The sequence below is a fragment of the Bombina bombina genome, chromosome 3 (genome assembly GCF_027579735.1).
Source record: "Bombina bombina isolate aBomBom1 chromosome 3, aBomBom1.pri, whole genome shotgun sequence".
Classification (NCBI taxonomy): Eukaryota; Metazoa; Chordata; class Amphibia; order Anura; family Bombinatoridae; genus Bombina; species Bombina bombina.
This window is the reverse complement of record NC_069501.1, coordinates 634,421,307-634,449,222: the sequence shown is the minus strand read 5'-3', so window position 1 is coordinate 634,449,222 and position 27,916 is coordinate 634,421,307. Positions and strand designations below refer to the sequence as shown.

The 27,916-nt window shown below is 39.3% G+C and overlaps 1 protein-coding gene across 1 annotated transcript in view; it reads right to left on the bottom strand.

Moving 5' to 3' along the window:
- LOC128651855 (uncharacterized) overlaps window positions 1-27,916 on the bottom strand; it is a 199,174-nt gene that overhangs the window by 9,924 nt on the left and 161,334 nt on the right. Inside the window, exons 8-9 of the mRNA XM_053704840.1 lie at window positions 17,651-17,803; window positions 16,009-16,209 (exon numbers count right to left, since the gene is read on the bottom strand). Of these exons, the coding sequence (XP_053560815.1) occupies window positions 16,009-16,209; window positions 17,651-17,803 (354 nt within the window). The remainder of the gene's footprint in view (window positions 1-16,008; window positions 16,210-17,650; window positions 17,804-27,916) is intronic.

Here is a 27,916-nt window from a genome sequence, read left to right as displayed (position 1 = left end):
CCTCAGCCTTCTCATCCAAGAAGCCAAAAAAGAAATAAATATTCTTATAGTTCACCATAAATCTTGTCCTCTGTTATTTACCATATAATTGTCATCCACATCCATGTGAGGTGTGTTTTAGTACACTAATATTGTTAAAACATATAATAAGACCTGTGTGGAAATGGCAAAAAAAGGTAATATTATCATGTTTATGACATATTCATGTTCTATAAACCACATCACATAGTTGTGTATGAAGGGTACATATAGTAATATTCACTTATAAGATGTAAATCAAAGTTTCTCACATCCAATATAAATTGACACATGGGTATATATATAAATAATAATGTATTTACAGAAGGTGTGAACATAAGGTATAAACATCTATTTTCATTCTTCTTAATGATATTCAATAAATCATAGTGACCTAAACATGAATGAAAAAAATGACACATTTTCAGTAATTAGGGTGGTTAAGTGAAGGGGCTTGGGATGTAGTAGTTTCACTTACATGCAGTGGAAATCCACAGTATATAATTCTGCAAGACATGATATATACACATGCAATGGTTGGTGAGGTACAGTCAAACATCATAATACATGTGAATGTTACCGTTTACTGTACTTATGAACAAGTAACTTACAGGTGAAGTATTCACGGATGACAAAGTCCCTCACTTCATTCCCCCTCAGTGTCCCCCTGTCCACATCCTCAGGTACAGGAACCACCTGCTGATCTTGGTATGATTCTATGTCCCCCCAATATACGTGTGTCCACAGCAATGTTGTGTAGAATACAACATGCATTGACAATGGAACACACTTTGTTGGGGTTATACTGTAAAACTCCACCTGTCAAATCCAGACACCTGAATCTAGTTTTGAGTAAGCCAAAGCTCCTTTCTATCACATTTCTCGTACGTATGTGGGCCTCCTGGTACCTGAGTTGTGGCTCTGTAAGGGGGTGTGCCAAGGGGGTTAACAGCCATGGTCTGCAGCCGTACCCTGCGTCACCTGTCATGTAACATATGTATTATGATTACTAAAGGTTCATCATGTGCTTAAAGGGACATAAGATGGATTTCATTTAAAAGAGATATTTTACAAAAACATTAAATTGGTGCATTGTAAGCAATCTACTTTTATGCCAGGATTAGTCTAGACAAAATTCTATCTTCATGATTCAGTTAGAACATGCCATTTTAAGAAAATGTCCTTTTAAGTGAAAAACTATTTATAGTATACTGTCCCTTTAAAGGGACACGAAACAAACATTTTTTATTTCATGAGTTAAAAAGAACCTGCGATTTTATTCAACTTTATAATTTACTTCTATTATGTAATTTGCTCCATTCTATTGATATCATTTGCTGACAAGCATATTAGATATGCTCATTAGCTGCTGATTGGTGGCTGCACATAGATGCCTCATATGATTGGCTCATCTATGTGCATTGCTATTTTTTAAACAAAGGATATCTAATGAATAAATCAAATGAGATAATAGAAGCAAATTGTAATGTTGTTTAACATTGTATTCTCTATCTGAAACATGACATAATTATTTTGTGTTTAGTGTCCCTTTAGTAGAAATATACAAAAAGAATGATGGTAGTGTATACTCACCAAGCAGCCAACCTTCCGAGAGTGTTCCAGATTAAAAAAGCTGGAATAAGGAGGTCTGGCGCAGGATGTAGGAATCATGGGCACTCCCTAGAAAGCCTGCATACACATGTGTGAATCTCAGAGTGGTATCGCAGACCATCTGGCAATTCAAGGAGTAAAACCCTTTCCTGTTAATATAGAGGAATGGCTCCTCATGTGGGGCCACGATACGCACATGTGTGCAATCAATTGCCCCCATGACATTGGGACTACCCCCCAGTCGATAGAAGCCTTGTTTAAGACTGTTCTATTCCTGGGGGGTACTGGGGAAATGAATGTATTGCTGTGTCTGGTTATCTAGAGCAGTCAAAACCTCCCCTAGGAGCCTGGAGAAGGTGGACTGCGCCTGGCCAGACACAAGGCCCTCTGTTCACTGGAATGAGCCAGATGCCAGGAAGTGTACAACACACAACAACTTCTGCATACCAGTCAGATCTCGGTTCCTATTCGCTTTAGGGTCAATATGATCCTTCAAGACCTCATATAGGTCAATGAGGCTTGCAGAAGTCAAGCAATACTTTTCCCTGACCTCCCCTTCTGTCATTTCAAACAGGGTGACCCTAACCCTGTGTATCCTTGTTTCCCTTGCTCTTCCCCTCTGCTGATGCTGACGTCTTATAGGCCCTGCTGGCCTATGACCAGTTGCAGCAACAACAGCAGCAGGGGCATCACCAGGAACAGGGACAGCAGCAGGAGGAGCAGGGACGGCTACAGCACCATGACCAGGGACCTCAGCAGCAACTATAGCATCAGCAGGTATATCCTGAGCAACAGGGGCTTGAGCGGCTGTTCTATGTTAGTCTATGGCTAAAAAAAATACGTCCGAAGTGTGAAATATACGCGCATAACTTGTATGCTATGCCGTATATGTAATACCAAAATCGCGTAAAATCTGGCGGCGGGGGATTTTGAGGGCGACGCTGCATATGTAATCGAGGCCCAGCTCTTTTACCTGTAAGAAAAAATACAAACAACTCCCACAACAGTAAAACCCACAATCCACACAACCAACCCCCCAAATAAAATACTAACTAAAAAAAAACTAAACTCCTCATTGCCTTGAAAAGGGCATTTGGATGGGCATTGCCCTTAAAAGGGCAGTTAGTTCTTTTGCGGCCCAAAGCCCTAACCTAAAAATAAAACCCACCCAATACACCTTTAAAAAAAACATAATTTATGCTTACCTGATAAATTTATTTCTCTTGTAGTGTATCCAGTCCACGGATCATCCATTACTTATGGAATATATTCTCCTTCCCAACAGGAAGCTGCAAGAGTCCACCCACAGCAAAGCTGCTATATAGCTCCTCCCCTAACTGCCATATTCAGTCATTCGACCGAGAACATGCAGAGAAAGGAAAAACCATAGGGTGCAGTGGTGACTGTAGTTCAAATGAAAAAATTACCTGCCTTAAAGTGACAGGGCGGGCCGTGGACTGGATACACTACAAGAGAAATAAATTTATCAGGTAAGCATAAATTATGTTTTCTCTTGTTAAGTGTATCCAGTCCACGGATCATCCATTACTTATGGAATACCAATACCAAAGCTAAAGTACACGGATGATGGGAGGGACAAGGCAGGTACTTAAACGGAAGTTACCACTGCCTGTAAAAAACCCTTTCTCCCAAAAATAGCCTCCGAAGAAGCAAGGTATCAAATTTGTTAAATTTGAAAAGTATGAAGCGCAGACCAAGACTCCGTCTTGTAAATCTGTTCAACAGAAGCCACATTTAAAAAAGGCCCAAGTGAAAACCACAGCTCTAGTAGAATGAGCTGTAATCCCTTCAGGAGGCTGCTGTCCAGCAGTCTCATAAGCTAAATGAATTATGCTTTTTAACCAAAAAGACAGAGAGGCTGCTGAAGTCTTTTGACCTCTCCTCTGTCCAGAATAGACAACAAACAAGGTGAACGTTTGATGAAAACTGTAGTAGCTTGTAAGTAAAACTTTAAAGCACAAACCACGTCCAATATTGTGTAATAGACGTTCCTTCTTTGAGGAAGGATTAGGATACAAGCATGGAACAACTATCTCTTGAGTGATGTACTTGTTAGATACCACCTTAGGAAAAAACCCAGGTTGGTACGCAGGACTACCTTATCCGTACGAAGGACCAGATAAGGAGAATCACATTGTAACACAGATAACTTGGAGACTCTACGAGTCGAGGAATTAGCTACCCAAAAGGAACTTTCCAAGATAAAGATTGATATCTATGGAACAAAAAAGGTTCAAACGGAACTTCTTGAAGAACCTTAAGAATCAGGTTTAAGCTCCATGGCGGAGCAACAGTTTTAAACACAGGCTTGGATCTAACCAAAGCCTGACCAAATGCCTGAACGTCTAGAATACCTGCCAGACTCTTGGGCAAAAAAATAGACAGAGTAAAAATCTGTCCCCTTTTAAGGAATTAGCTGACAACCCTTTTCTCAAAAACATCTTGGAGAAAAGATAATATCCTGGGAATCCAGACTTTACTCCATGAGTAACCCTTGGATTCATAACAATCAGATATTTACACCATATCTATGTTCAATTTTCCTAGAGACAGGCTTTCATGTCTGTATTAAGGTATCAATGACTGACTCGGAGAAGCCATGCTTTGATAACATCAAGCGTTCAGTCTCCAGGCAGTCCATCTCAGATTGATTCTATTTAGATGGTTGAAAGGACCCTGAGGTAGAGGGACCTGTCTCAGAAGCAGAGACTGTGATGGAAAGGATGACATGTCCACCAGATCTGCATACCAGGTCCAGTGTGGCTACGCAGGCGCTGTCAAAAACACCAAAGCCCTCTCCTGCTTGGTCTTGACCTCCGGAGGAAATCCCACTCCCCCGGAAGAAAAGTCTGACGACTTAGAAAATCCACCTCCCAGTTCTCAACACCTGGGATATGGATAGCTGATAGACAAGAGTGAGTCTCTGTCCAGTGAATTATTGTAAGACTTCTAACATCGCTAGGGAACTTCTGTTCCCCCTTGATGGCTGATGTAAGCCACAGTCGTGTATATTGTCCGACTGAGTATGATGTACCTCAGAGTTGCTAACTGAGGCCAAGTCTGAAGAGCATGGAATATCACTCCCAGTTCCAGAATATTTATTAGAAGGAGGGTCTCCTCCTAAGTCCACTATCCCTGAGCCTTCAGGGAGTTCCAGACTGCATCCCAACCTAAAAGGCTGGCATCTATTGTAACAATTGTCCCATCTGACCTGCGGAAGGTCATACCCTTGGACAGATGGACCCGACATAGTCACCAGAGAAGAGAATCTCTGGTCTCTTGGTCCAGGTTTAACAGGGGGACAAATCTGTGTAATCCCCGTTCCTCTGACTGAGCATGCATAGTTGCAGCGGTCTGAAATGTAGACGTGCAAACGGTACTATGTCCCTTGCCGCTACCATTAAGCCGATTTCATTCATGTACTGAGCCACCGAAGGGCGCGGATGGGAGGAAAAAACACGGCAGAAATTTAGAAACTTTGACAACCTGGACTCCGTCAGGTAAATTTTCATTTCTACAGAATCTATCAGAGTCCCTAGGAGGGAAACCCTTGAGATTGGGGATAGAGAACTCTTTCCTTGTTCACTTTCCACCCATGTGATCTCAGAAATGCCAGTACTACGTCCGTATGAGACTGGGCAATTTGGATGTTTGACGCCTGTATCAGGATGTCGTCTAAATAAGGGGCCACTTCTATGCCCCGACCGCCAAAGCGACCCCAGAACCTCCATAAAGATTCTTGGGGCTGTAGATATCCCAAAGGAAAGAGCTACAAACTGGTAATGCCTGTCTAGAAAGGCAAACCTGAAAAACGATGGTGATCTTTATGCATCACAATGTGAGGATAAGCATCCTTCAAATCCATTGTAGTCCTCTATTGACTCTCCTGGATCATAGTTAAGATGGTACGAATAGTTTCCATCTTAAATGACGGAATTCTGAGGAATTTGTTTAAGATCTTTAGATCCAAAATAGGTCTGAAGGTTCTCTCTCCTTGGGAACCACAAACAGATTTAAGTAAAAACTCTGTCCCTGTTCCTCTCTTGGAACTGGATGGATCTCGTACACAATGTAAGAATGCCTCCTTCTTTATCTGGTTTGCAGATAATTGTGAAAGGCGAAATCTCCCCTTTTTTGGGGGGGGGAATCTTTGAAATCCAGAAGATATCTCTGGGATATAAATTCCAATGCCTAGGGATCCTGGGCATCTCTTGCCCACGCCTGGGCGAAGAATGAAAGTCTGCCCCCTATAGGATCCGTTACCGGATAGGGGTCCGTTCCTTCATGCTGCCTTAGAGGCAGCAGCAGGCTCCTTGGCCTGCTTATCTTTGTTCCAGGTCCGATTGTCTCCAGACCGCCTTGGACTGAGCAAAAATTCCCTCTTGTTTTGCCTTAGAGGAAGAGGATGCCACACCTGCCCTGAAGTTTTTAAAAGGCACGAAAATTAGACCTTTTTTTTTTTTTTTTTTTTTTTTTGCCCTTGATTTGGACCTATCCTGAGGAAGGGCATGACCTTTTCCTCCAGTGATATAAGCAATAATCTCCTTCAAACCAGGCCCGAATAGGGTCTGCCCCTTGAAGGGAAGTTAAGTAGCTTATTTATTAAAGTCACGACAGCTGACCATGATATAAGCCATAGCGCTCTGCGCGCCAGTATAGTAAAAAACAGAATTCTTACCCGTTAGTCTAGTCAAATGAACAAGGCATCAGAAAACAAAGGAATTGGCTAGTATAAGCTTGTCAAATATATTCATCCAATGGAGTCGCTTAACTGTAAAGCCTCATCAAGAGACTCAACCCAGAACGCCGCAGCAGCAGTGACAGAAGCAATGTATGCAAGGGGCTGCAGGATAAAACCCTGTTGAATAAACATTTTTTATCCATTGGATCTAAAAAGCACAACTGTCCTCGTCAGAGGTAGTGGTACGCTTAGCTACAGTAGAAACTCTTCTCTCCACCTTAGGAACTGTCTGCCAGAAGTCCCGTGTGGTGGTAACTATTAGAAAACATTCTTCTAAAAAATAGGAGGGGAAGAGAACGGCACACCTGGTCTATCCCATTCCTTATTAAATTTTTTTTAGTAAACCTCTTTAGGTATTGGAAAAACATCAGTACACACCGGCACTGCATATTATTTATCCAGTCTACACAATTTCTCTGGCCCTGCGATTGTACACATTCATTCAGAGCAGCCAAAGCCTCCCTGAGCAACAAGTGGAGGTTCTCAAGCATAAATTTTAAATGTAGAAATATCAGAATCAGGTTAAATCATCTTCCCTGAGTCAAAAAAAAAAAATCACCCACAGACTAAGCATATTGTGAGGTAGTATCATACATGGTTCTAAAAGCGTCTGTATGCTCTGTATCTACCCCCAGAGCTAACTGCTTTCCTTTAATTTCAGGTAGTCTGACTAATACTGCTGCCAGAATATTATTCACCACCTTTGCCATGTCTTGTAAAATAAACGCTATGGGCGCCCTTGATGTACTTGGCGCCATTTGAGCGTGAGTCCCTGAAGCGGGAGTCGAGGGGTCTGACACGTGGGGAGAGTTAGTCGGCATAACTTTCCCCTCGACAGAATCCCCTGGTAAAAGAAACGCTATGGGTGCCCTTGATGTACTTGGCGCCATTTGAGCGTGAGTCCCTAAAGCGGGAGTCAAAAGGTCTGACACGTGGGGAGAGTTAGTCGGCATAACTACCCCCACGACAGAATCCTCTGGTGATAATGTTTTTAAAAACAAAAAATGATCTTTATTGTTTAACATGAAATCAGTACATCTGGTACACATTCTAAGATGGGGTTCCACCATGGCTTTAAAACATAATGAACACAGAGCTTCCTCTATGTCAGACATGTTAGAACAGACTAATAATGAGACTAGTAAGCTTGGAAAACACTTTAAATCAAGTTAACAAGCAAATATATAAAACGTTACTGTGCCTTTAAGAGAAACAAATTTTGTCAAAATTTGAAAAACAGTGAAAAAAAGGCAGTAAAACAAACGAAATTTTTACAGTACATGTAATAAGGTAACAGAGCATTGCACCCACTTGCAAATGGATGATTAACCCATTAATGCAAAAAACAGATAAAAAAAATGACATAGACGTTTTTAAAAACAGACACAACAAACTGCCACAGCCAACAGTGGGAAGCTTCAGTTAACTGTTTCTATGCAAAATTTAAGCCAGCCATGTGGAAAAAACTTAGGCCCCAATAAGTTTTATCACCAAACATATGTTAAAAAACTATTAAACATGCCAGCAAACGTTTTAAAACACATTTTTACAAGAGTATGTATCTCTATTAATAAGCCTGATACCAGTCGCTATCGCTGCATTTAAGGCTTTACTTACATTACTTCGGTATCAGCAGTATTTTCTTAGTCAATTCCATTCCTAGAAAAATATTTTACTGCACATGCCTTATCTGCAGGAAAACCTGCACGCCATTCCCCCTCTGAAGTACCTCACTCCTCAGAATGTGTGAGAACAGCAAATGGATCTTAGTTACGTCTGCTAAGATCATAGAAAAACGCAGGCAGATTCTTCTTCCAAATACTGCCTGAGATAAACAGCACACTCCGGTGCCATTTAAAAATAACAAACTTTTGATTGAAGAATAAACTAAGTAGAAAGCACCACAGACTCTCACGACCTCCTATCTATGTTGAGGCTTGCAAGAGAATGACTGAATATGGCAGTTAGGGGAGGAGCTATATAGCAGCTTTGCTGTGGGTGGACTCTTGCAGCTTCCTGTTGGGAAGGAGAATATATTCCATAAGTAATGGATGATCCGTGGACTGGATACACTTAACAAGAGAAAACCTAACACTAACCCCCTGAAGATCGACTTACTGTTCTGAAGACCGGACATCCATTGTCAAGGAAGCGGCAGAAGTCTTCATCCAACCGGGCCGAAATCCTCAACGAAGGCGGGAGAAGTTTTCATCCAAGCCGAGCGAAGTGGTCCTCCAGACGGACAGAAGTCTTCATCCAGACGGCATCTTCTATCTTCATCCATCCGACGCAGAGCATCCTCTTCATCCGGAGTCTTCTTACTGAATGACAGTTCCTTTAAGTGACGTCATCCAAGATGGCGTCCCTTAGATTCCGATTAGCTGATAGAATTCTATCAGCCAATCAGAATTAAGGTAGAAAAAATCCTATTGGCTGATGCAATCAGCCAATAGGATTGAAGTTCAATCCTATTGGCTGATCCAATCAGCCAATAGGATTGAGCTTGCATTCTATTGGCTGTTCCATTGGTTGGTTTGATAACATTTATGCAAGAAAGAAGGAATAGATGTACATATACAAAACTCCTTTAGGGGGCGCTCTATAAAAAGTAAAATATACAAAAAATAGAAAAAACACACATAAGACCAAAACAAATCATACAAAAGTCAATAAACGATCCTAATGAAAAGGCAGCTCTCTGTCAGAGGATGATCAAAATCCTGATGATTGGGATTAATCTGAAATGGCCTAGTACCATCACAACAAATGGTATTATGAATGTGATGAATGGCTACTCACAAGCGTGGTGCACCCTAGTGGAGCAGGACTCTCTGTTGTCCAGCTAACTGTATATAAGCAAACAGGATACTTCTAAATGGTTCCCAAAATATTCCTATATGGGGATAATAAGGAACCACCATAGCCCAGTACAGTTGGATACAAATGAAATGTGGTATTCAAGGTCACACTTACAATGATAACATTTATGGAAACTAAACTATTAAAACCGGACAGTCCAGAAGTCATTATATAAGACAATGCTGTAGTGTCTAGAAAAGTACTGGTGTAAACGTATTCCTCTGGGCTCAGTCGCAGGCTGTGTGAGTTCTCTCTGTATGTAAATGTCTCCTTGCAATGGTTTAGCTATATCAGACCAAGAAAGCAAGAGTCTCAGTGTTGCGCAGGAGGACGGGATCTTTAGAGGATTCAGGAGCTGTAACATATCATATGGATGGAATAGAGATTGCACTGCATGTGCTAGGATCATCATTGTAAATGCTAACTGGGGTGTTGTCGTAGGATAAGAATCTCTGTCTCACAATATCATCAGTTATCTGGGGGTCCCCCCTGAGCCCCCTCTGAGTTATCTTTTGCTGCGAGACCTGTCTTGCTTGCTGAGTTGTGGTTGATGGTCTAGTAGAGTAAAGATACAGCTGCATAGTGGACGGATGTCATTCCTCCTAGTGTAGTTGTTTTACGGCTGATTGTAAGATGGCCGCTGGAGTGGAGCTGGACTCTGCAGGAGACCTCGCTTTAAGCTGCAGCTCTAGTGGTAGATAGGAGGCAGTTATCGGACGGTCTGTAGTGTTGCTTTTCTTTGTAGCATGAGTATCTTCTATGGAGACTGCGACCTGAGGTACCGGTGCTTGGAAGTTTGGAGTTATTTGTAGGATAGCGGCACAGCATAAAATCTAGTGGTGCTTTGTCAAGTAGCTGGTATATGATTTTCTCCAGCTTCTCAAATCGTTGGTTGAATCATTGTTGTAGGTTTATTTCCCATGTGGTGGCCATCTTAATTATATTCTTATTAGATATACAGGTGATTCTTTTACCCCTGTGGATTAGATGCCTCATAGACCTTTTTTTGCTCTTAAAGGTGTTTGGGTGTATTCAATATTACAGGTTCAGTACTAGAATGTTCAATTAGAACAGTTTACCTCTGCGTTCTTAGGGGGTGGCTTTGCCTATGTTTGGACGCCGCCTTAAGCCTTTGTCATCCGATATAGGGCTCAGGTTTCAAAAATACAGTGAAAAATTAGATAATCAGTGTACCACCAGCTTGTGTAGAAGTATGATAAGTGGTTAGAGTAAGATCTCTGTAGGATGTCTCCAGAAATCGGCGAAATGACGGTAGTTCAGCCAGAGCTCTTAGAGAGTGTGACCACTCAGGATCGCTGTTCGGACACGCCTCCTTAGTTTTTTTTTTATGTAATTGGATTTATTTTTTTTAATTTTAAGATAGGATTTTTTTATTTATTTGTTAGATAGTCTTTTTTTAATGTATGTTATTGAGGTTAACTTAGGAGGTGTTAGGTGCCGTATATGTGATTTACCCGATGTGCGAGGTCAAATTATGGGCGCCGCGCCGCATATGTAATCTCGCCCCTAAAGAGGGGAATTCTTATAACCAAAGGGTGGAACAGACTGGCCTGGATGAAGTTGGGCGGTCTCCATATTGGTTAGGACAGTCTGTGGGTGTTGTTTGCAAGCTTAAAGTGAATGTCAACTTAACGCAACTGCCCCACGGCATTGGATAGACTTTGCAAAATGAGCCTGGGTTTAATTTATCAAATTTGTTATATTTCAGTAGTTTGTAAAAAAAAAAAAAAAATTTTAATTTTTTTTTTATTGAGGTTATAATAGGGCATACAAGCAATGTGCCAAAATGAAGGTCAATTGCAGTACAATGTTAAATGTTTACAAAAATTCAACATAAGAATGAAAAAAAACATACATAACAACATTTAATTAACATGACCATCAATATGTAAACCTTCTAAGATATTTAGGAGGCCACTTTTGGACCTCATACAAACAGAAAATGATTTTAAGAATAGAAGGTGTTCTGGTGGAAAGGAGACCACTCATGGGTCTCATACAACACACCTCATTTTAATATGGCTATTTTCAAAAATGGTCTCTCAACACATAGTGATATATACTTAATGATGGGAAAAGAAAATATATTTGCTTAATATGGAAGAAAATTATGCTTGCTCAATAAGAATGCTCAATAAGAAACAGTGGCATTAAATTGGCAATATTAGAAAATCTCAAATACATTGGCTGTTAGGACTGATCTGTGATGCGAGGATTTGGAGAACACACAGGCACCTATTTAAGAAAGTCTGGCGGACCTGATCCGACAGTGCGGATCAGGTCCGCCAGACCTCGCTGAATACGTATTCAGCATTGCACCAGCAGCTCACAAGAGCTGCTGGTGTAACGCCGCCCCCTGCAGACACGCCGCCAGCAGGGGGGTGTCAATCAACCCGACAAAGGAGAATCCACATATTTACCACACTAGTACTAACATAACGTAAACCCTTACACAAGGAGATAACAAATATAAAAGAGAATAATGGCATAGTAAAAGGCAGCTACTCCATAAGGACAAACTTTAACAAAGAAGCATGCTTCACTCCATCATCTCGGCCACAGACAATGGAGCAGCCTACTTAGCGGTGGGATTACAGTAACTGGATAGCTACTGTTGGTGGGTATAACATATCTGTTGCATGAAACAATTAGGCTAATATTTACTCATGACATGTTGAGGTAACAGGTAAAAAACAGAGAAAATTTCAAAACAAAACACAGACCCAGCAAAATAATACAGCCTAGATGTATACAGTATATATGGAGACTATAGATCTAGACTAGGAGGTTAGTCCAAAGTTACAGATTTCCTCCCACAAGGTAGGACTTGTTCATATGGAAGACACATATGCATTAGCCTATAGGCATCATTAGTAAACATCCAGGTGCCCCTGTAGTCTCAAAGTCTCCTTGAATAGTCCCAAGATGTGGGTAAATAGAGATGGGTAATTCAGTTATTTAATGATTGACTGAGTGAGTTCTGTGGGTAGAGAGTGTCTAACTGACAAAGCACGAGTAAAAATTGTGTTGGAGGCTGATCACCTCTCTCTGTAGCATAGTGAAGAAACTGAGTATATAGCTCATGATAAACATCTATGTCTTTGCGATATTTGCTAACCCCCTTTTTTTTTTGTGTGGACAGTCTGTCTGTGTGGAGTGACTAACCTATGCCTGTTTTGAAGGTAATTGTAGTAGAGAGCAGATACTGAAAGTTTTTACATGCCACTTGAAGCTGAGATGCTGTACCTGGCGTGGGGAGGGAGTCTGGTCTGCATGACCAACTAGGCGGAATATACATCAAAAGCTGCGTGGGAAACACGATACCCCCATGCCTACTACTGTATAGTAAAGACCGTCTCCGTGGGTTGTCTGGAGGTAATCCCCATAATATTTTAGAGCCAAAATCTTCACACACTGGCCCATCAGCCTGCAAAGTAATGAGATGGGATTTGGGTGCATGCCAGTCCGTTTGCAATGCTTGTTCACATAAATGAACATCTGTAGTGATAGGCAAGGAGATTTTCGCTACAGCAGTGTCGCTTGGTATACATGAGCATACAGCTTCTCTACAGGGATCCTTAAATGATTCTCCACTTAGCTCCGTGGTCGCAACCAGAGTGGAGTGTTCACTACCATCGTGCCACCCTTTGTAAAATTTTTACCTTTTTAGCGCTCCGACGATAAGCGCAGCTCTCCTGCCCGCCATTTTGTCTAATTGATTGACAGATGACGATTCTTAAAAGAACTAATCCTTGTTTCCCCCCCGGGCTATGACGTTTATGCAAAGGGATTGAGGGGGGAAAACAAGGATTAGTTCTTTTAAGAATCGTCATCTGTCAATCAATTAGAGAAAATGGCGGGCGGGACAGCTGCGCTTATTGTCGGAGCGATAAAAAGGTAAAATTTTTACAAAAAATATAACAAATTTGATTAATTAAACCCATGCTCATTTTGCAAAGTCTATCCAATGCCGTAGGGCAGTTGTGTTACGTTGACATTCACATTTAGACATAAAGAAAATGGAGGGACAGAGTTTCCAAACCAAGGTCATCTCACAAACTGCAACTAAGTTGTGAGCTATGCTTAATAGTAAAAAAGGAAGAAAAAAATGTTTGTTCATTAAGTATTTTTCTAGATATAGATACACACTGCTTTATGAGGGGAGTACAGAGCTGATTTTCAATTAAGGAAACATTTATAGAAACAAAAAAACTACTCATTATCACCAAATGAGTTTGTTTATTTTTTAACTATTAGACCAGAGTCTCCCAGAGTTTTTTTATAACAATAAAAGAAGTGCGCCCAGGGTGTCCATGATAGCACCCACACAACACTGAGATCAGTGGAAAAGAGGAGAGTGTGTGTAACACAAATATTATATATAAATCCACAAAAAAAAGTTTATGGAGAGTGCTGAGTGCCAAAAGTAATGAGTAAATATACATGTAAAAGAAGCACCTATAGCAGCACTCGCTTATAGAGAGTATGAAGTGGTAGGGACCCCTATCATTTAAAATGTAACTTTTAATAATGATCAAAAAAATATTAAAATCCGAAGGAGACGGATAACATAGACAACATATAGTGTTAAATATAGGAACCCCCAATACTGTATATGCACATATAATTATCTATATTGGAGGGGACACTGTCCAAAACACAAATGAGAGGGATAGTAACCCCAATGGGGGGTGCCTATAAATGGACCCTGAGTAAATGGCCTAATACGAGTGTGGAACAATTTTTACACAAACGGATATACTAAGCTGTATGTGCAGTTAAAGGAGCCTTTGAAAAAGCTACGGAGAAATGTACATCAGGCGACCGCCACCTGCAATCTCTATGTGTGAAATTTGTTCCACATACATTTGTTAACTTAGCCAAATATTAATACTAATAACTTATGTTACTATTTGTTGTGGGTATTTCCCTAACATATTATTTACTGTTATACTAGTATTTTCCGTTTGTGTGAAATATGTTCCACACTCAGATTAGGCTATTTATTCTGGGTCTGACCCTGGGTTCTCTTTATATGTATTTGGGACAGTGTCCCTTCTGATTTAGTAGTTTAACTGCACATACAGCTTAGTATATCCGTTTGTGTGAAAATTGTTCCACACTCTGATTAGGCCATTTACTCAGGGTCCATTTATAGGCACCTCCATTGGGGTTTCTACACCTCTCATTTGTGTTTTGGATAGTGTCCCCTTCAATATAGATAATTATATGTGCATATACAGTATTGGGGGTTCCTATATTTATCCCAGCATCTAATTACTAGTAGTATTACCATTTCCTGGTTGTTATTTGTAGGTGTCCATCAGTGCCGTTTTTAACACTATGGGGTCAATTTATCAAGCTCTGTATGGAGTTTGATGCCCCGTGTTTCCGGCGAGGCTGGCTCACCGGAAACAGAAGTTATAAAGCAGCGGTCTAAAAACTGCTGCTCCATAACTTGTCCCCCTGCTCTGAGGCGGCGGACAGAAATCAACCCGATTGACACTCCCTGCTAGCGGCCGATTGGCTGTGAATCTGCAGGGGGCGGCTTTGCACCAGCAGTTCACAAGATCTGCTGGTGCAATGATAAATGCCGACAGCGTATGCTGTTGGGATTTATCGATGTGCGGCGGACATGATACGCTACATCGTATCATGTCCGCTCGCACATTAATAAATTGACCCCTATATGTTGTCTATGTTATCCGTCTCCTATGGATTTTTATATTTTTTTGATCATTATTAAAAGTTACATTTTAAATTATAGGGGTCCCTACCACTTCATACTCTCTATAAGCGAGTGCTGCTATAGGTGCTTCTTTTACATTTATATTTACTCAACACTGAGATTAGCCAATCATATATTAATCAGTGGCTGCAGTAGATTCACTTATAACTTTTTTGGTGGCTGCCCTGGTTGTGGGGCCACAATATAAAATGTTCTGTTAATAAAGAACACATTTTTATGTTAATTTAGGTAAAATATCTGCTATGTGCTATCTTACAGCTATACAAAACATACTACCAGAGTTTTAATGAATGCTCTATTTTATTCTTGAGCTGATGACTGTGGATTACAATGACCCATTTAACTGCAATCTGGTATCTCTGCAGGGATTAGCAGTTTCTACAAAATTGAAGGAAATTAGTTCTTTTTTAAAAAAAAGATGTTTGGCCCAGAAAAAGTGTGTTTTTGAAAGCTGATCAATATAGCACTAACCATACATGAGTATATCAAATTAGGGTTTGCACTGAAAAACAGCATACAGCAATCATTTTCTGAGTTTAAAAATAATAACATGCATTGTAACATTACTATATTTTATGTTAATTAAATCCTATACTGAAAAGAAAAAAAAACATAGTAAATGTAGGCTCATTCCACTATAAGCACTATAATGAATTTGATAAAAGTAGATATAGGGCCATGATAAACACATTTTAATGTAAAATCATGGTTTGTGTTCAATGTTCTTGTAATTTAAAGGTGGTGTTAGCTGAAAATATCTAATATTTGATTAGAATTTTTTAAGAATAATCATTGAACTATACTACAAATAAGGACCCTTCCCTGTAAAATCAATCACTTTAAATTCAAGGACAATCTTCACTTTAAATGTACCTGTTTCACAAATTGCATTTGCAATGTCTTTTTGTACAATGACTACTCTGCAGAAAGATATGGTGAAGACAAAAGCATACTGCGCATATATCATTTCTCATATTTCCATACTTACGATAAGATTGTAAAATGCATCTGCCATTGCCTCTTCATAAAAATGTTGATGTTGTTGATATTCTGGATTATTTCTTTGCAGTTTCTGTTTCTTTTTATCAAGGCTTTGCAAAACTAACATTGACATTTCCTTGCCTTTTTTACTAGTCTGGGTGCTGAGAAATTTCTTAATTTTGTCAACTGTCAGAAGATCGTTGATGACCTAATTAAAACAGAACCATTTAACCAACCTGATTCCATGCAATGGAAAGTAATCTATAGTAATTAGTATATTGCAGTATCATGTAATGGTCTTATGTAGCTTTGGGGAAGCATACATTTTATTAAAGGGATATGAAACCCATTTTTTTTTCATGATTCTGATAGAGCATGCAATTTTGAGCAACTTTCTAATTTACTCCTATTATCAACTTTTCTTCATTCTCTTTGTATCTTTATTTGAAAAAGCAGAAATATAAGTGTAGGATCCAGCCCATTTTTGGTTCAGCGCCTGGGTAGCACTTGCTGATTGGTGGCTAAATGCAGACCCCAATCAGCAAGCGATATCCAGGGTGTTGAACCAAAAATTGTCCAGCTCATAAGCTTACATTCCTGCTTTTTAAATAAAGATACCAAGAGAACAAAGACAAATTAATAATAGGAGTACATTAGAAAGTTGCTTAAAATTGCATGCTCTATCTGAATCATGAAATAAAAAAATGTGGGTTTAATATTCCTTTAGGTGTGTAAATATACTAAGCTAGCGGTAGGACGTTTGTATTCACAATAAAGGGTGACTTGATGGTTATTTACAGACCTGTATTTATAGCAATCTAAGGTAGAAATATTATTAGGAACATCTGTCTATAAATAATGGCTTGACTTGATTCAGCAAATTATCATTGTTTACCTGAAACTTGTCAGCAGTGTCGCCCCATCTAACGCCTTGCACTTCCTACTTTCCCGCTGGCCTATTTGCTTAGTGCTTGCAGAGTCAAACAGAGGCCACACGACTATTTATGTCTGATTTTTATTTATTTTTTTAGTTAAGAAAACTATTTCCTTTTTAGTATAGGATGTCTGTCCAGCCAACCCAGAAGACATGGACCTGTGGATTGCTTTCAAATACGTGGAGGCCAATACTTGCATAAACATGCAAGTGCAATATTATAAGTGGCATTTGTAATATTCAAATTACCCATTAGTATTAAAAACAAATGCAGTGTTAAACAAATGTTTTTCTAAAAGTACAAAAATTGTGGACTTTTGCTTTTCCACATGGAACTTCTTTAGTGCTTCCAGTCATAAAAGGACAGTATAGAGATAATTGTGTTCAAAGCTGGTGAGGGAACAACATTTCAAAAGGGCTGGTCACTCCAAATCTCGCCCACTGGGAGGTTGATTTCTGATGCCTCTTATTTCTATAGGTTTTCTGTAGTCATTATTGCGACATTTAATTTTTTAGTATGGGTGGAAGTTTCAACAGGTAAATCAGCTATTTCATATGACAAAATCAAGGTAAATGAGCTATATGTAATTTAATACACTCCAGCAGGTACAATAGATTACTGGGAACATGTTAAAGGAAACTATTTTACAGTACACCATACTTTTAATACACTATTGTTAAATGACCTTGTATTGTTAACAGATAATATACTTACTGGTAAAGCATAGTGTTCATCATCGAAATAATGACCATCCCAGACTTTTATTGTGACACTTCCATAAGTCTTAAGAAGTGTTAAACTCTTTTTCTTTAAACCTTCTTCTATTGCTGTTTTCAGTGACTTTGCAGATATAGTTTGTAGAAATTCCTAAAGTGAAAATTTGAATGCTTAAGATATTTTTAGATGTAAAATGAAATACTCAATAATTCATTTTTCATAGTCCTTTGTCTTTTCCTCTTAGCATTAATTATTTCATAGGGCCTGATGGTCTAAAGCTCACGCTCAAATGAGATCATCTCAAATGCTTTTCTAGAAACTTGTAAGAGATCTCACAGTGACAGAGGATCATTTTAGATCATCTCATCTGAGCAGAGAGCTTTATGGGAGGCCTCTCTCATTACTCTGGGACTTCCAGGTTGCACTCATTTTTTTTTAGCAAATGTAGAGAGTTTAGCCCCTTGTTAAGTCTGCACTACAATTTATCTCTAATCCGGCCCATAGTGGTTACTCTTTTGGACATTTGCCTTCCCATATACCGTAGCATTTTAAGCAATATTTATTTTTATAACATATTTGATAATCTTTATTAACATTTTGCTAACCACAACTTTTTAGGAATCCAGTCACATTATATTTAAAGGGACATAAAACCCATATTTTTTCTTTCAGGATTTAGAAAGAACATACAATTTTAAACAACTTTTCAATGTACTTCTATTATCAAATTTTCTTTAATTTCTTGTTATCCCTTGTTGAAAAGCAGGAAAGTAAGTTCAGGAGTGTACATGTGTCTACTCTGCAGAACTATATAGCAGCAGTTTTGCAACAATCCATCTAGTGCTCATTAGCAGGAGCACTAGATGGCAGCACTATTTCCTGTCATGCATTCCTTACATTTTTGGATTTTATATATTTTTATATATATTTATATATTTATTTTTTGATGATCACTTTTTTTACATTTTTCGAACCATGGGACTTTATTAGGGAACCTAGTGATGACGTGTAGATTGAGAAGAGAAGGGGACCGAGGACAGAGCCTTGCGGTACTCTGACAGAAAGTGGTGACGGGGCAGAGGAGGCCCCAGAGAAGGCTACACTGAAGGTACGGTTTGACAGGTAGGAAGAGAGCCACGAAAGGGCTTTGTCACAGATGCCGAAGGATTGGAGGGTTTAAAGCAAAAGAGGGTGGTCAACAGTGTCAAAGGCTGCGGACAGATCAAGGAGGATAAGCAGAGAGAAGTGGCCTTTTGATTTTGCTGTAAGTAGGTTGTTGGTAACCTTAACAATAGCTGTCTCTTGGAGTGATGAGGACGAAATCCAGATTGCAGTGGGTCAAGAAGGGAGTTTAACGTAAGGAAATGGGATAGGCGTGCATATACTAGTTTTTCTAGAAGCTTTGAGGCAAGAGGGAGGAGGGAAATAGGGCGGTAGTTGGATGGGGAGGTAGGATCAAGGGAAGGTTTTTTGAGGATAGGTGTGACCAGTGCATGTTTCAGCGATGAGGGAAATATACCGTTGCTGAGGGAGAGGTTGAAAATGTGTGTTAGTATAGGGGTAAGGGTAGCAGAGAGAGAGGGGAGCAGCTGTGAGGGGATAGGGTCAAGGGGACAGGTAGTGAGGTGAGAGCGCAGTATAAGTGCTGAAACTTCGTCCTCAGTAACAGGGGGAGAATGAGCTAAGGTTATGTGGGTTGTGGGTGAGTGAGAGCATTTGAGGGGGGAGAGAATGGAATTATGTTGAGAGCTGATTTAATTTCTGATGAGGTCAATTTTGTTATTGAAGTGGCTGGCAAAGTCTTGAGCTGACAGAGAAGTTGTATTAGGAGGTGGGGGAGGGCGGAGAAGAGTATTGAAAGTGGAGAACAGATGTTTTGGGTTTGAAGAAAGATTAGAGATAAGAGTAGAGAAGTAGTGTTGCTTATGGAGAATAAGGGAAGAATAGTAAGAGTTCAAGATGAATTTGAAATGAAGAAAATCAGCTGAACTCAGAGATTTTCTCCAGTGCCGTTCAGCAGTACGGGAACATTTGTGTAGGTAGTGTGTCAGAGGAGTATGCCAGGGCTGAGGATGAGTGTGTGATTTCTGAGCAATGGTAAGAGGAGCGAGATTGTCAAGGAGGGATATAAGGGTGGAACTATAATGGCAGATAGATTGTTCAGGGCAGGAAAAGGAGGAGAAGGATGAGAGGAGAGGTTTGAGGAAATTAGCAAGCTGTTGCTGATCTAAAGACATAATGTTTCTGTGAAGTTTAGTGTGAGGAATAGAAGGAGGGAGAGTTGAAGGAAGGGATGGTATGTTGCAAGGAAGGAGATGGTGGTCAGAAAGAGGAAAGGGGGAGTTTGTGAAGTTTGAGAGAGTGCATCGATAGCTAAAGATCAGGTCAAGAGAGTGACCGTCTTTGTGAGTGGGAGAATCAGTCTATTGTGACAGACCGAAAGAGGAAGTGAGTTGCAGAAGTTGTCTTGCAGATGAGGCAGTGGGATTGTCAAGAGGGATGTTGGAGGTCACCAAGAATTGGGGTGTCTGAGGAAAGGAAATAAGGTAGCCAGGCAGCCAAGTGATCTAGAAATTGAGTTGAGGAGCCAGGTGGTCGGTATATGACTGCAACACGTACAGAGAGAGGGGAGAATAAGCTAATCATGTGGGTTTCGAATGAGAGAAATATGAGGGAAGAGATGGGATGTATTTGTTGAAAGGTGCAACGAGAGGAAAGTAAAATACCTACACCACCTCCTTGTCTATTACCAGACCTAGGAGTGTGGCTGAAGTGGAGACCCCCATGTGACAGCAGCAGTGCATGCTGTGTCTAGGGGAGAGAACCAGGTTTCTGTTAGGGCCAGAAGGTTGAGGGAGCGGGAGATGAAGAGGTCATGTATATAAGTGAGCTTGTTGCAAACAGAGCATGAGTTCCAGAGTGTGCAAGTGAAAGGGGTAGTGGCTTTTGATGCAAGAGGAATGTGAGTAAGGTTTGCAGAGTTTTGCTTTCTGAGTCTATGGGACAGTACACATGGATGTGCACGGCTTGGCAGTGGTTGGGGACCAGGATTAGGGGAGATGTCGCCAGCAGTAAGTAAAAGCAAGAGGGAGAGTGACATGAGATGAGATATGGATTTGCAGTAGTGAGACTGCTTTTGAGACGAGCTGCAGGGGGGATAGAGAGTGTTTAGGAATAGGTAAAGTTCATGAGTACAAAAGTAAGGTGAGTTTAAGAGATATTATTTCATTTTCACTGGAAACAGATTTCCAAAAAAGAATCTGTGAATATCTATATTTTTAATGTATTGTAGCATACCACAGTCATTAATAAGAATAGATATGGATATTATGGGTCAGATTGCAAGTGGCACACTATTTAGCGATTTCACTTATGTGAAAACACTGCCAGAAGTAAACTTTTAAAGCGTACAGGTTAGCGCTCATATAATATATATATATATATATATATATATATATATACACACACTGTATATAATATGAATATATGTAGGTATATGTATATACAGATATATATATATATAAAAACACATTGGGCTAGATTACAAGTGGATCACTTTCGCTAGAGCACTAAACTGCGCTAGAAGTAAACATTTTGCGCTTTTTGTGTTGAGCTGGTATTAGGAGTTGAAAGAAAGTTGAAAGTAAAAAGTTATTGCACCTATGCTAACACGACAAGCGTAAAAATCCGAACTACAATATTGTGCGTGCGATAACCTATTTTTCCATAGAAGTCAATGGAATCGCAATCAGACTCCTACTCTAATTGCAAAGTCCCGACTACACAATTAACCCCTAAACTGTAATGGTAGTTGTTTTTTTAACAGTAATAGTAGTTTTTTGTTTTTTTAACGGTAAGGTTAGGTAGGTAGTTTTTTTTGTAAAGGTTTCGTTAGTCTATTTTGGGTTAACTTAGGAGGTGTTAGGTTAGAGTATTTAGATGTTAGTAGGTTACTTTGTGTTGGGGGGGTCGCAGTTTAGGAGTTAATAGTGTAGTGAAGACTTTGCAATGTGGGGGGGTGGTTTAGGGGTTATTGGTGTAGTCGGGACTATGCGATGTGTGGGTTTGGGGGGTTTAAGGGCTTTTAGTGTAAAAGCTTAGAGCAACAGTTTTATCCAGACAAACTCACATTTACTTTCAACTTGTAATACGAGCACACATTACTGCTCAACGCTACCCATAGAAAATATGGGGAGCTTAAATTACAGTGAGTTCATGCAAACAAATTTGCAGTAATTTTAACAGAATGCCACCTGTAATATAGATTTGAGCGTAAAGAACACTGCAATTGCGCAATCACACTTACACTCCTCTCACTCGTAAATCTAGGCTATTATGTGTATGTATATATATAAATATATATATATATATACATAAATAAATACAAATACACAAGAATACACATATATACATATGCATATATACATACATACATACACATATTTAGACATGTATATGTAGAGTATGTATATATACATTATAGCCCTTTCCATTCAAATACCTTGCCATAGACCATATACTTTTTAACCTTTATAACTTTTTTGTTTTATTATTTATATGAATAATTTGATTAGATAGTATACAGTATATATGAGTCTGACACTTTATTTTAATGTATTTACGTTGTGTTTGTTGCAATTTTTTTTTTTTTCAAACCGACTTTATTGGAAAAATATGCGTGATACAATATGGGAGACGCAGCTCCTTATAGTAATCCAACATTGTCAGTAAAAAAATTTTTAAACTTTATAAACAACAATAACATCAAAGAAAAAGGTGACCTCCACATCGTAGGTTTTATGTCATTTTGTTAACCTGGGGAGGTTAAGGAGGAAGGGAAAAGAAAAGAAAAGAAAAAAGGAGAAGGAGAAAATACAAGTACCCAAAGACGGGTACAGAAGAAGAGAAAATAGGTATAGCCGAATTATGTACGCACCTGTTTAATATCTGTAATTTTGCCAAGACCACACTCCCAACTAGGAGTGAAAGTTGAATGTACCCTCTTGCTAAATTTAAAATTTAGTGTTGTGGTTTGAGTTAAGTCTGGCGCAGTGTTAATTTCGTCGACTAAAACTAGACTAAAATGACTATAAAACTAAAGAAATTCTGATGACTAAAATACAACTAAAACTAAAATGATATTTTAGTCAAAAGACTATGGGGGGTAGTTATCAAGCCGTCAACCTCAAATACGCTGGAGTTCCGCAGCGTATTTGTGGCGAGGCTGATTCGCCTTAGTTATCAAAGGCTAGAGACTGGCAAAAGTAGAATTTTGTGACGTAAGCTTCGATCCGCCGGACTCAGTCCGACACAGATCGATTCTTACATCACTACAGATGTTCCGCACACAAGTGCAGCACAATCTAACTACTTTTGCTAGTTATCAAAAAACTAGCAGATACGCTCGGCACTTTTCCGGCCCAGCGTACCTGATTTTCAATCCGCCGCCCTGGAGGCGGCGGATCCCATAGGAATCAATGGGAGTCTGACCATAGCGAAAGTTCATGTTCGCTGCTGCCAGATATCCCATTGATTCCTATGGGAGCTGTCTACACCTAACACCCTAACATGTACCCCGAGTTTAAACACCCCTAATCTTTCCCCCCTACACCGCCGCAACTAAATAAATGTATTACCCCCTAAACCGCTGCTCCAGGAGCCCACCGCCACTCTAATAAACTGATTAACCCCTAAACCGCCACTCCCGGAGCCCACCGCAAGCTATAATAAATATGTTAACCCCTAAACTGCCGCTCCCGGTCACCGGCGCAACTATAATATATGTATTAACCCCTAAACCGCCGCTCCCAGACCCCGCCGCCACCTACATGATACCTATTAACCCCTATCCTGCCCCCCCTATACCGTCGCCACCTATAATAAAGTTATTAACCCCTATCCTGCTGATCCCGGACCTCGCCGCAACTAAATAAATAGCTTAACCCCTAAACCGCCGCAACCTATATTAAACTTATTAACCCCTAATCTGCCCCCCCTACACCGTCGCCACCTATAATAAATTTATTAACCCCTATCCTGCCCCCCCACTACACCGCCGCCACTGTAATAAAATTATTAACCCCTAAACCTAACCCTAACACCCCCCTAACTTAAATATAAATTAAATAAATCTAAATAATATTTCTCTTATTAACTAAGTTAATCCTATTTAAAACTAAATACTTACCTTTAAAATAAACCCTAATATAGCTATTTTAGGATTTATTTTTATTTTACAGGCAACTTTCAATTTATTTTAACTAGGTACAATAGCTATTAAATAGTTATTAACTATTTAATAGCTACCTAGCTAAAATAAAGAGAAATTTACCTGTAAAATAAAAACTAACCTAAGTTACAATTACACCTAACACTACACTATACTTTAATAAATTATTCCTATTTAAAACTAAATACTTACCTGTAAAATAAACCCTAAGATAGCTACAATGTAATTAATAATTACATTGTAGCTATTTTAGGATTTATATTTATTTTACAGGTAACTTTGTATTTATTTTAGCTAGTTAGAATAGTTATTAAATAGTTATTAACTATTTAATAACTACCTAGCTAAAAGAAATACAAAATTACCTGTAAAATAAATCCTAACCTAAGTTACAATTAAACCTAACACTACACTATCAATAAATAAATTAAATTAATTAACTACAAATACCTACAATTAAATACAATTACATAAACTAACTAAAATACAAAAAATGAAAAAAAGCTAAGTTACAAAAAATAAAAAAAATCAGTTACAAACATTTAAAAAATATTACAACAATTTTAAGCTACTTACACCTAATCTAAGCCCCCTAATAAAATAACAAAGCCCACCAAAATAAAAAAATTCTCTACCCTATTCTAAATTAAAAAGTTCAAAGCTCTTTTACCTTACCAGCCTTTAAAAGGGCCTTTTGCGGGGCATGCCCCAAAGAAAACTGCTCTTTTGCCTGTAAAAGAAAAATACAACCCCCCCCAACATTAAAACCCACCACCCACTTACCCCTAATCTAACCCAAACCCCCCTTAAAAAAACCTAACACTACCCCCCTGAAGATCATCCTACCTTGAGTCATCTTCACTCAGCCAAGCCACCGATGGAACCGAAGAGGAGATCCGGAGTGGCAGAAGTCATCATCCAAGGGGCGCTGAAGAAATCTTCCATCCGATGAAGTCATCATCCAGGCGGCGCTGAAGAAGTCTTCCATCCGGGCAATGTCATCTTCCAAGCGGCGTCTTCAATCTTCATCCATCCGGAGCGGAGCGCCATCTTCAGACGAGCCGACGCAGAGCCATCCTCTTCTTCCCGACGACTACCGACGAACGGATATTCCTTTAAGGGACATCATCCAAGATGGCGTCCCTTCAATTCCGATTGGCTGATAGGATTCTATCAACCAATCGGAATTAAGGTAGGAAAAATCTGATTGGCTGATTGAATCAGCCAATCAGATTGAAGTTCAATCCGATTGGCTGATCCAATCAGCCAATCAGATTGAGCTTGCATTCTATTGGCTGTTCCGATCAGCCAATAGAATGCAAGCTCAAACTGATTGGCTGATTGGATCAGCCAATCGGATTGAACTTCAATCTGATTGGCTGATTCAATCAGCCAATCAGATTTTTCTACCTTAATTCCGATTGGCTGATAGAATCCTATCAGCCAATCGGAATTGAAGGGACGCCATCTTGGATGACGTCCCTTAAAGGAATATCCATTCGTCGGTAGTCGTCGGGAAGAAGAGGATGGCTCCGCGTTGGCTCGTCTGAAGATAGCGCTCCGCTCCGGATGGATGAAGATTGATGACGCCGCTTGGAAGATGACATCGCCCGGATGGAAGACTTCTTCAGCGCCGCCTGGATGATGACTTCATCGGATGGAAGATTTCTTCAGCGCCCCTTGGATGATAACTTCTGCCGCTCCGGATCTCCTCTTCGGTTCCATCGGTGGCTCGGCTGAGTGAAGACGACTCAAGGTAGGATGATCTTCAGGGGGGTAGTGTTAGGTTTTTTAAGGGGGGTTTGGGTTAGATTAGGGGTATGTGGGTGGTGGGTTTTAATGTTGGGAGGGTTGTATTTTTCTTTTACAGGCAAAAGAGCAGTTTTCTTTGGGGCATGCCCCGCAAAAGGCCCTTTTAAGGGCTGGTAAGGTAAAAGAGCTTTGAACTTTTTAATTTAGAATAGGGTAGGGAATTTTTTTATTTTGGGGGGCTTTGTTATTTTATTAGGGGGCTTAGATTAGGTGTAAGTAGCTTAAAATTGTTGTAATATTTTTTAAATGTTTGTAACTGATTTTTTTTATTTTTTGTAAGTTAGCTTTTTTTATTTTTTGTACTTTAGTTAGTTTATGTAATTGTATTTAATTGTAGGTATTTGTAGTTAATTAATTTAATTTATTTATTGATAGTGTAGTGTTAGGTTTAATTGTAACTTAGGTTAGGATTTATTTTACAGGTAATTTTGTATTTCTTTTAGCTAGGTAGTTATTAAATAGTTAATAACTATTTAATAACTATTCTAACTAGCTAAAATAAATACAAAGTTACCTGTAAAATAAATATAAATCCTAAAATAGCTACAATGTAATTATTAATTACATTGTAGCTATCTTAGGGTTTATTTTACAGGTAAGTATTTAGTTTTAAATAGGAATAATTTATTAAAGTATAGTGTAGTGTTAGGTGTAATTGTAACTTAGGTTAGGATTTATTTTACAGGTAATTTTGTATTTCTTTTAGCTAGGTAGTTATTAAATAGTTAATAACTATTTAATAGCTATTGTACCTAGTTAAAATAAATTGAAAGTTGCCTGTAAAATAAAAATAAATCCTAAAATAGCTACAATATAATTATTATTTATATTGTAGCTATATTAAGGTTTATTTTAAAGGTAAGTATTTAGTTTTAAATAGGATTAACTTAGTTAATAAGAGTAATATTTATTTAGATTTATTTAATTAATATTTAAGTTAGGGGGGTGTTAGGGTTAGTGTTAGACTTAGGTTTAGGGGTTAATAATTATATTACAGTGGCGGCGGTGTAGTGGGGGGCAGGATAGGGGTTAATAAATTTATTATAGGTGGCGACGGTGTAGGGGGGGGCAGATTAGGGGTTAATAAGTTTAATATAGGTTGCGGCGGGTCCGGGAGCGGCGGTTTAGGGGTTAACATATTTATTATAGCTTGCGGCGGGGTCCAGGAGCGGCGGTTTAGGGGTTAACATATTTATTATAGTTGCGGTGTGGTCTAGGAGCGGCGGTTTAGGGGTTACTAACTTTATTGAGTTGCGGGGGGGCTCCGGGGGCGCCGGTATAGGGGGTAGAACAGTGTAGTTAGTGTGGGTGCTTAGTGACAGGTTAGCAAGAAAGCTGTCAAAAAGCTGAAGAGCAGCGAGATCGGATGAGTGATAACTCTCACAATCCGCTGCTCATCGCCCCGTACTTGGTGCGTGGCTTTTTGACAGCTTTTTTGATAACTTAGGCGAAATTTTGCAGGTCCGCGGCGGCGATGGTAGGCGAGCTTAGGCGGGCGTATTGGGCCGGCGAAGGCAGGAAAGTTGACACGTTGATAGCTAGGCCTCTATGACTAAAACTAAATCAAAAACATAATTTATGTAAGAACTTACCTGATAAATTCATTTCTTTCATATTAGCAAGAGTCCATGAGCTAGTGACGTATGGGATATACATTCCTACCAGGAGGGGCAAAGTTTCCCAAACCTCAAAATGCCTATAAATACACCCCTCACCACACCCACAAATCAGTTTAACGAATAGCCAAGAAGTGGGGTGATAAGAAAAAAGTGCGAAGCATAAATATAAGGAATTGGAATAATTGTGCTTTATACAAAAAAATCATAACCACCACAAAAAAAGGGTGGGCCTCATGGACTCTTGCTAATATGAAAGAAATGAATTTATCAGGTAAGTTCTTACATAAATTATGTTTTCTTTCATGTAATTAGCAAGAGTTCATGAGCTAGTGACGTATGGGATAATGACTACCCAAGATGTGGATCTTCCACGCAAGAGTCACTAGAGAGGGAGGGATAAAATAAAGACAGCCAATTCCGCTGAAAAAAATCCACACCCAAAAATAAAGTTTAAATCTTATAAAGAAAAAAACTGAAAATATAAGCAGAAGATTCAAACTGAAACAACTGCCTGAAGAACTTTTCTACCAAAGACAGCTTCAGAAGAAGAAAACACACCAAAATGGTAGAATTTAGTAAAAGTATGCAAAGAAGACCAAGTTG